At 44.8% G+C, this 10,621-nt stretch overlaps 1 protein-coding gene across 1 annotated transcript in view; it reads right to left on the reverse strand.

Annotated features, from left to right (window-relative positions):
* DEPDC5 (DEP domain containing 5) overlaps positions 1-10,621 on the reverse strand; it is a 227,493-nt gene that overhangs the window by 137,369 nt on the left and 79,503 nt on the right. Inside the window, 3 exon segments of the mRNA XM_011938349.1 lie at positions 5,154-5,251; positions 6,279-6,414; positions 8,703-8,906. Coding sequence (XP_011793739.1) covers positions 5,154-5,251; positions 6,279-6,414; positions 8,703-8,906 — 438 coding nt within the window.

Raw genomic sequence — 10,621 nt, forward strand, 5'->3', positions numbered from 1 at the left:
TTCTCCATGTTGGTCAGGCTGGTCTCAAACTCCCAACCTCAGGTGATCTGTCCGCCCTCGGCCTCCCAAAGTGCTGGGAGTTCAGGCGTGAGCCACTGTGCCCGGCCACCAGGAGCTGTTTTTAGCTCTGGGAATACAGTTGTGAACAAAACAAAAATCCTGATAGTCATGGAACTTACAATAAAAAAATTACAAAATTAAAAAATCTAGTATGCCAGGTGGCACAATGGAGAAATACGAGGTAGAGAAGACGGTTAGGGAGTGCTGAGGTAAAATATGGCAATTCAGGCAATACCTTAAGGAAGTGAGAGAGCCAGCTGTGGGTAGGGTGGCCACATCATTTATCATTCAATACGGGACACCTCTGAGACTGGAAGAGGACACTATTAATAGTCATCTGGGTCAACAAATTCAAACCAGGCCTGTCCTGGACAAATGCAGACATATGGACCCTAGCTATGATGCTCTCTGAAGTAAGGGCACAGCAGAGGGGAGAACAAAAGGAAGGACCTGAGATTCAGAGTGAGCCTGATCTCTCTAGGGAACCTCCAAAGTGAAGTGAGAGGGAGAAAGTAGGAGATGAGGACTGAGTGTAACAAGCAGCCACATGACATGAGGGGTCTATCTGCCACCATAACACCTTGGCTTTTACTCCAAGTGAGTTGGGAAGCCCTTGGAAAATTTTGTGCAGAGAAGTTCATAATCCAATTTCTATTTTAGAAAGGTCACTCTGATTTGTTGTGTTGAAAATAAACAATATGGAAGGGCAAGGGAGGAAGCCAAGACCAGGTAACAGGCTACCGCATCCAGGCAAAAGAAGATGGCACCTTACACCAGGCTAAGACTGACGGAAGTAAGACTATGGCTATATCCTGAAGATCTGACATTAATTGGTTGGTTTTGCATATGGTTATAACCAATTAATATCCGATATATGGTTATAAAAATTTGAATAATTTTATCTAATTTCTTTCACTGGCTCATTAACATAATTGATCAGGTAGCATAAGGTCAAAGATGGGAGTTCAGTTCCCATGTGGCTATAGATCACCTCTTGATGACCACTAACCCCTTTGAAAATACATGCTATTGGTTATATAAGAGGACTGGGAAAGGGAAAAGATGACCCCACTTCACAATATCACCCTGACTAAAAAACAACCCCAGGAGCCCCCATCATCTATGAGAAGCCAAACATTCAGGGCATATACACACACACACACACACACACACATATATAATTAAGCCAGGTGTGGTGGTATGTGCCTGTAGTCCCAACTATTTGGGATGCTGAGGTGAAAGGATCCCAAAAGGTGAGGCTGCAGTGAGATCATGCTACTGTACTCTAGCCTGGACAACAGAGCAAGACCTTGCCTCTAAAAAAAAAAAAAAAAAGACTGTATAATTAAATACTCGCGTACCAATTAAACAATAATTTTGTGTGTTATTCAAATTTTTCTCACATATGGCAGTTTGGTCTTGGAAATATAAATCCATTTGTCTATAAATGTGTTAAACATTGAGTGGAGAAAATGAATAAAGATAAGCGCTTTCAGTCTACTGAGGAGACAGACATGGAAACAAGCAGTGGATCATGACATGCCAAGTTGGGTTATGCATATGAAGCTATGTGGAAACATGCCTAACACATTCCGGGAGGGCATGGGAAGGAAAGGGTAGGCTTCAAAGAAGAGGTACTGTTGGAGCTGAATCATAAAGACTGAGTTGATGCCTGCCAGTCAGAATCAGGGGTCAAAGACAGGGAAGAAGCATATTCTATAGAGAGGAACTTATCTATGCAAAGGAACACGAGGACACAGTTCTCTTCAGGAGCCACAAGAAATACCTGGAATACAAAATATGTTATTGTAATGACAACAACAACAGCTCCTACTTGTTGAGTGCTCACCATGGATGTCAGCACTGTCCTAAGAATGTATGTGGATTACCACACTTAATAGTCAATCTCCAGCCAGGTGCGGTGGCTCATGCCTGTAATCCCAGCACTTTGCAAGGCTGAGATAGGCAGATCACTTGAGGCCAGTAGTTTGAGACCAGCCTGGCCAACATGGCAAGAGACCCTATCTCTACTAAAAATGCAAAAATTAGCTGGGGGTGGTAGTGCACACCTGTACTCCCAGCCACTTGGGAGGCTGAGGCAGGGGAATCACTTGAACCCAGGAGGCAGAGGTTGCAGAGCGCTGAGATCGCACCACTGCACTCCAGTCTGGGTGACAGAGTGAGTCTCCGTTAAAAAAAAAAAAAAAAAAAAAGTCAATTTCCTCATGAAGACGCTGAGATACCCAGAAATTAGTGTAGTAACTGGCCTGAGGGCTTCAGTGCTCATGAGGTGGAGTCAGGCCTCATGTCCTAAGATCCTGGAGCCTGCACTCTTTCTACCTGCAGTACCATGTGGAAGAGGAGGCAGGTGAAGACACAAGCACAGGCAGGAGCCAGGTGACGATCAGTACCATAGCTATGAAGAGCCATGGAACGGTTTACATGTGGGAAGGAGTGGCTGATCAGATCTGCATCTGGAAACATCGGTGACAGTATGGACTATGAATCAGAAGGGATGAGAACAGAGCAGGAAGATCATTTTGAAGGCTACTGCAATAATCCTGGCCACAAACGACAGGAGTGTGAACAATGCAGTGAGAATGGAAGTGAGGAGCCAGTCAGAAGAAAGAAGGAGCAGAAGAGGAGGCGTGGGCTGGGGAACGGGGAGATATGAGTTTGGCTGTCAATGCATTAAGGATGAGGTACTTGGGGGCCATCTGAGCAGAGAGGTCCATCAGGTGGACACACCTACAGCTCAGAAGCTCAAGAGAAGGCTGAGCCAGAGCTTCAGGTTGCAGCAAATGCTTTTCCAATTTGAGTATGCCAGGGAACCCTTAGCTCACACAATGGTGTCATGTTAAAATCTTCCACAACCATCCCCAAATAAAGATTCTTTGAAACTTCTTTTCCCCAAAATGATTTTAAAATTCTAAAACAAATTTTCTGGGGAATTAACTGGTCTACCTGAGTTATCCCAGGCCCCAAATAACTTCCAAGACTACCTGGGTACATTCTGGTGCTGCTACCATCAGAACCTGTAATTCCCCCTGCTTCAGTTAACCAGTGAAACTAGTTCAAGTACAGTCCAATGAGTCCCAGAGTAGCCCTCCTCGGTGCAACTCTACCCCAAACAGCCTGGGAGGCTCAAACTCTGCGTTCCTAAAAATGACTCCTTGGCATAGCAAAGCAATAGAAACACTGCCTCTCTAACCTCCTGAAGGTACTTTCAAATAATCTGGCAGCCAGAGGTAACATTTTCAGCCCTCTGAGTACAGGGACACAGTGTCTTCCTATCCCCACATTTTTATTCAATGTGTTTTCTCATCTAAAATAAATGATTGCTGGTGAGTAGGTTAACCAAAAAAATACGTGAATGAATTAATAAATGAAATAATCATCATTTAGGGATTCTCTTACTGCCAACCCAGTTTCCTAGCCTTAGACATAGGCCTCTAGGAGTATTGTTGGATGAACCTACCAATGAATAAAGGAAAATATCATCAACCAACTTGATATAACTTCATTTTCACGACACCTTTTTTTTTTTTCTTTTTGAGACGAAGTCTCGCTCTGTTGCCCAGGCTGGAATGCAGTTGCGCAATCTCGGCTCACTGCAACCTCCGCCTCCCAGGTTCAAGCAATTCTCCTGCCTCAACCTCCCGAGCAGCTGGGATGCCACCACACCCGGCTAATTTTTGTATTTTTAGTAGAGACAGGGTTTCACCACGTTGACCAGGCTGGTCTTGAACTCCTGACCTCAGGTGATCCACCCGCCTCGGCCTCCCAAGGTGCTAGGATTACAGATGTGAGCCACTGTGCCCAGTAATGAAACCTTTCTTAAGCTACGTTTTAGAAATTCAAGTTAGCTTACAGAACACTAAAGCACAACATAGTAGCCCAATTTTTAAAAAGTTTTAATGTTTTTCACACTCATTTTGTATAATACCTGTCCTCTGAGGCTCCACAAATGCTGCCTGTACTGATTCAAGCTCATGTTACCCTACCCCTTAAAGGTACTCTGAACAATGTCATGAAAAGAGGACAGCAGCCTGAGTCAGGATACCTGGCTATTGGTTTGAGAGGTTAGTTTAATATTTCTACCTCTTTGGACATTAAGGTGCCCATGTACAAAATATATTTAATAACTTAAATATATTCTGATCACCCACTAGGGTGATCAGATAAGACAACAGATATAAAAGTATTTCCAAAAAGCATAAAACCAAAGTATCATACCAAACCAATTTCATACTGCTTCCCCCACCCAACCTGAAACTTCACCTTCTAACTATCTACCTAACCAAATTCTACCCTTCAAGTCTTTGGTGCATGCTCACTTCTCTTTTTTTTTTTTTTGAGATGGAGTCTCGCTGTGTACCCCAGGCTGGAGTACAACAGCGCAATCTCGGCTCACTACAACCTCTGCCTCCCAGGTTCAACAGATTCTCCTGCTCCAGCCTTCCCAATAGCTGGGACTACAGGTGTGCACCACCATGCCTGGCTAATTTTCTTGTGTTTTTGGTAGAGATGGGGTTTTACCATGTTGGCCAGGCTGGTGTCGAACTCCTGACCTCAAGTGATTCACTCACCTCAGGCTCCCAAAGTGTTAGGATTACAGACATGAGCCACTGCACCCAGTCCTGGTGCATGCTCACTTCTCTAAGCAACTATGCAACCCTTCTCTTTTCTGGTCTTAAAACTGGACACATATTGTTCTCCTCTGGGTCTCTCCAGTTATGGAGGTGGGTTTGCCCCCCATTGCCCCTGACAACCAAAAGCCCCTCTAGAGCACAGACCACTCCAGCTCTGTCCATGGTGTTGCCCTCAACATGCTCCTAAGCAGCCCTCAATCACGACTCCGTGACAGAATGATGATAAATGCGGCTTGACCAACATGTTCTGAGCTAAAAATGTAACGTGCAGCCCATTTTATAATTCCATGCATTATAGAGCACTGCTTCTAAATAGGTCACCCAAAAGTGTGGCTGAAATGATCTCAAAATAGACATGGCCCGGCTTTTCTGGCCCTGTGTCATTTCTAGATGTGAGCCTGATCTAAACATCCCAACTCTATTACCTCTTGGATTGGTTACCTGCACCACTGTTGCTAAGCAGACCGACAGAAAGTTCTTCTGTTCCACTGAAGTTCAAGAAGGACATGCCGTCACCAGGCTGGCGGGAATTACTGTGCCTGCAGAGAACAGAGCCCAGCCACCTGGCTTAATGTAGATCATCACCTCTTTTTCCTGCTCACCCTATATCCCGGGGGTGGGGAGTAGGTTCATAAAAATCAAGCCTGAATATTCAGCCACTCAAGTTGGCAGCCACTGGAATTCTTATCTCAAGCCACCAGGCCACAGTGTTTGGTTTGTGTGTCGGTGCCGGTTTCTTGTGACCCTGGCACCCTGGCTGTTTTCCCACCACCAAGCTAGACCACCCACCCTGTCTGCCCTATGCCTCCCTCTTACAAACAAGGATGGGTGTGAGGTGCTTGAATATATGGACCTGAGTTCATCTGGTTAAGAAGGTCACGCCCTCCCCATATCCCTTATCTATCCCCTAGAGTGTCAAGGTGACTGAAAGACGGGCCAAAGACTGCACTTTGCAAAGTGTTTTCTAAAGCAAGAGGAATAGTGAGTCCAGGTGTAACCCAGGCTCATGCCTGTCAAGGCTTAAATGACTTTCCTCCTACACTGACTCTCAATTAGATGCTCGAAACACATTCAGAGCTTTGGTTCAAAAAGAGTTTTTCTATAAACATAAGCCTTCATTTCCATTGCTCTTAGCATTAACTTCTTCTAAACTCAACAGTGGGATTTATTTCTGAATAACCAAAATGACAAAAGTCATAGAGAGGTTGCCCAAAACACACAGCATGAATCTCCTGTCCCAGCACTCCAAATCCAAAGAATTTCCTCTCTCGGATTCATCTTTGACTGAGGTTTAGAAAAACCCACGTTTGAGGTTTACAAAGTGTGTTTTGGATTCAAGATAAACCTAAAACAAGGCCTAGGCAACATCTCAGACAAAAATGTCAGGCTGTTTGCTTTACCCTTCACCAAGTGAAGGGAATGACATTGGCCAACAAAGGAAGGCCCTGATCTCATACTGTCTTTTCAAGTCTTCTAAACATTTTGTCAATAGTCTGTTCTGCACATTGTCCTGGATGCTGGAGAGTGTTCTCAGGTTACCTTCCAGAGCCCTGTGCACATCCTCACCTTCCAGCAGCTTCATGATATGCTAACTCCAGCAGCTCTGCAGAGGAATGAGTTGGGTCCCTCTGCCAACTGCCTTGCAGCTCCGCCATATTCTGTCGGGTCTGGTGGTGGATCTGGATGGCTTCTCCGGATGGTCCTACCCAGATAAAGAACCACTGAGCATCATTCCCACCTGATAGCTAGTGCTGTGCACTTAACTATATTCTCCCTTCTTTCCACCTACTGGGATACAGATGTTGGTGAGATTGAAAGAAGAACACACCACAGAAGAATGTTATACAAGGGACCCTCTGGCTCCCAGAGGACACCTGCTCTTCTGAGTGGGACCCATCCTACTAAGGGGCCAGGCCTTTATCATCCTGTCTAATCTGTTAAGAAAATTTTAGGATATTCTGTCTCATGTGTGTCAACTGAGTCACCACAGTGAAATATACAAGTACAGGAGGCATGGACCCTTGCCAGGAGGGCTAACACAAACTCAAGAAGAGGGAAATAAAAGTGAAACACCAAATGACTCTGTTAATACCTAGGCGAGTAACAACTGTGACTCTAAGAAGCAGAAGATGTTTAAGTGCAAAAAAGGCAGAGTAGGAGATAAATTAGAATTAGTCAAGTCTACAAAATGAGGCTTCCTGGGGAAAGAGAAGTTGAAGAGCTAAGTGTTCAACAAAGTTAACAGCGGTTGAAGGAAGAGGGCACCTGGGTAGAAGAAATGACACCTGTGAAACTCCAAACCTGAAAAAGGCAAAACGTGCAGGAGACCACAAGATTAGCCAAGAAGGAAGAGAGCCTCTGAGGATAGGAATGAAGAAGATAGGGGAGCCTGATGAAGGAGGGCGTTGGCTACTGAAAGGCCAGCTAAAGAGGAGGAAGAAGCAAAGCAAACTGTTTGCTGAACATGGTTCCAATAAGTGTACATGAAGAGTGGGAGGAGGAGAAGCACAGAGGCATGAAAAGCTGAAGGTCACTGAAGAAACACCAAGAGTTCTAAGTGACCTAGAAGGGAACCAGTGGAGATAATAATGGAGGGGAAAGGACATAGAAAGAAACAAGGAGTGTGACTGATTATAGCAGAGATAAGGGGGCAGAACGGGGTTTAGGCATGACCCCCAGTTACAGTCAAATTATTCAGATCTATTTCTCACTGATTTAACTTTCAAATATTAAAGGCAAGTACAAAAGAAAATAGGCATTTCCAGGTATTCGGCAGGATGATTTCCACAAAAAAAATAAAATAAAAATTTGGCTAGGCACGGTGACTCACACCTATAATGCCAGCACATTGGGAAGCCGGGGGCGGGTGGATTGCTTGAGACCAGGAGTTCGAGACCAGCCTGACCAACACGGTGAAACCCCGTTTCTACTAAAAATACAAAAATTAGCCAGGCGTGGTGGTGCATTCCTGTAATCCCAACTTCTTGGAAGGCTGAGGCAGGAGAATCACTTGAACCCGAAAGGCAGAGATTGCAGGTATCCAAGATTACGCCACTGTACTCCAGCCTGGGTAACAGAGTAAGACATTGTCTCACACACACACACACAAAATCCTGGAGTTTAATGCATTTGTTCCTTTCCAGCTCAATAAGAGCCCATTAAGCTAAAGTTTAATTTTAGCCACAGCTTGAGAAAACCTTACTGTCTTCTTGAGAACGGAATATAGATAAAAAAGAACGGACTAGAAAAAAGTGAGTTTGGGGGAAAATTTGTTTTTCAGTTGTCAGAGACACCTATGAGAAAACAAAATAACATAACTCCTTGTAACCAAGATAGGATATCAGTATCCAAGAGAGCTAAGAGAAGAAAGAATGAACAAGAATGAGGGACATCCAACTTAGGAAAGAAAGCAGGTGGCAATGAATAGTTCCTCTCAAATAGAAACAGAAGGCTGGATGCGGCGGCTCACACCTATAATCCCAGCCCTTTGGGAGGTTAAGGTGGGCAGATTGCTTGTGTCCAGGAGTTCAAGACCAGCCTAGGCAACATGGTGAAACCCTATCTCTACTAAAAATACAAAAAACTAGCCAGGCATGTTGGCACGTGCCTGTAGTCCCAGCTACTTGGGAGGCTGAAGTGGGAGCATCACCTGAGCCCCGAAGGTTGAGGCTGCAGTGAGCTAAGATTGCACCACTGCACTCCAGCCTGGGCAACTGGAGAGTGACCCTGTCTCGAAAAAAAAAAAAAAAGCTGAAACAAACAAACAAAAGAGCCCTCAGGTTTATAAAGCTAATTAGTTACAAAGCCTATTCCCAAGTGCATCTTCAAGGATCTTTACAAGAACCCCTGGAATGGCCAAAGTGAGCATGGTTATCCCATCTTACTGGTGGAGTAACACAGGCACCTGACCAAGGACACATGGGTGACCGACACTGAGGACCAGGGCTAGGAGCTCCTAGTCCAAGGCTCTCTCTTAAGCAACAAACTTACCCACAGGAAAAGTGTGCATCCAGCGCCTTCTGTTGGACGTAAGCTTCATGGGCATTCGAGAGGGAGCAAAGGGGTTAATCAGTGCTCTCTGGGGCGTGTATCCACCAGGTCGAACATGCAGCATGGATTCTGCACTGCCAACGTGGAACCTCCCTGGTGCACTGGAGTCTCGCTGTGGTGGCTCCATCATGTTCTCCAGGACATCTGCCAGTTATCATGGAGTTGAGTCACAAAGAAAAACCACAGAACCACAGTGAAACCAGAACTAGGTAGACTGATAAGCCAAGGCTGACAAGAATCTTGGGCATCGTAAATGTCAGGGAGTGACAGAAATGAGTAAAATTGTCAAACTATAAAGAAATGAAGTATGTTTCCACTTATTTGCTTTTAAATACTTGGGAGAAAGGAGTTTTGGTTCTAAATTACTGGCACAATGAAGTCACAACCAAATCTGATGGGAAGGACACTGCCTAGAGATCCTGAACTTTGAGCTGGAAGCAATGACTGAATGATGGGACTTGAGTTGTCTCCCTTGGGAAAGGAACGAGTATATTCTCTAAGAGGGAGGAACCAGTAAAAACAGCTATGTGGTGACCAGAAGGGCAGATCTTGGCAGAGCTAGTCAATATCTTCACTATAAACCCATTTGATGTTCCTATTGGACACAAGACTATAGTTCCCAGCCTCTTTGCAATAAAGCCAAATGACTTAGTTCCGGCCAGCAGAGCACAGGTAGAAATGATATGCTTCAAATCCAGGCCTGGGCCACAATTATCTCCACGAATGATGTGCATTCTTTTTCCCTTTGTGGAAACCTAGGTTCATAATCATGGCATCCCAGGATGGAAGGAACCTGAGTTCCTGAATGACTGAGTGGATCAGTAGACCCTCCACTGACTTAGTGGGCTGGGATATGAGTAAGCAAATGGTATTATGCTAAAAAAAAATTACTGAGAAAAAAAGAATGAAGAAATGGACGCCTCCAGCCTTGACCAGGCAAGGAGATGGTATGATATTTAGACTCCACCCGTCTGGCGCAATGGCAGACAGGTCCCATTATGGAGACAGAGACAGCACGCCTGAGTGGATCAAAGAACTGAAATGCACAACCAGCTCTTCTTGTGTGTATCCCACATTCATCAAGCAACCACCTAGATGAAAAAGTGGGTCCAGCAGGTGCAAACTCCAAGGAATTTGTCTTGGTCATCATTATCTACCCAGTGCCTAGCACAGAACCTCATACATTGTAATACTGTATTTCATTCCTCAAGTTGCTTTGCAGGAAAGAAGAGAATGTTCAGATTCCCATAAAAGTTTTACTGTTCATTGTAAATTAATGAATTGATGCTCTAACTTACAAAATAAAAAAGAACATAGTCTAGTTAGTTATTAAGGAAATAAAAGAGAAACACCGCCCCCCCCCAAAAAAAAAAAGATGAGTACAGGCCAGGTACAGTAGCTTATTTCTGTAATCCCAGCATTTTGGGAGACCAAGGTGGACAGAACACTGGAGCCCAGGAGTTCAAGACCAGCCTGGCAAACAGACTTAGACTGTTCCTACAAAAACTTTAAAAACTAGCCGGGTGTGGTGGTGCACACCTGTAGTTCCAGCTATTTGGGAGACTGAAGTGGGAAGATCACGTGAGCCCAGGAGGTTGAGGCTGTAGTGAGCCAAGACTGTACCACTGCACCCCAGCCTGGGCCACAGAGTGAGAACCTGTCTCAAAACAAACAAACAAAAAAAAGAAACGACCCATGAAACTGCTCAGGCCATCAAGGGTATGCATATACAAAAAGCCACCAAGTATATGAAAGATGTCACTTTGGCCAGGTGCGGTGGCTCACACCTGTAATCCCAGCACTTTGGGTGGCTGAGGTGGGCAGATTATCTGAGGTCAGGAGTTTGAGACCAGCCTGAC

This window comes from Colobus angolensis, unplaced genomic scaffold (genome assembly GCF_000951035.1).
Source record: "Colobus angolensis palliatus isolate OR3802 unplaced genomic scaffold, Cang.pa_1.0 Scaffold171, whole genome shotgun sequence".
NCBI lineage: Eukaryota > Metazoa > Chordata > Mammalia > Primates > Cercopithecidae > Colobus > Colobus angolensis.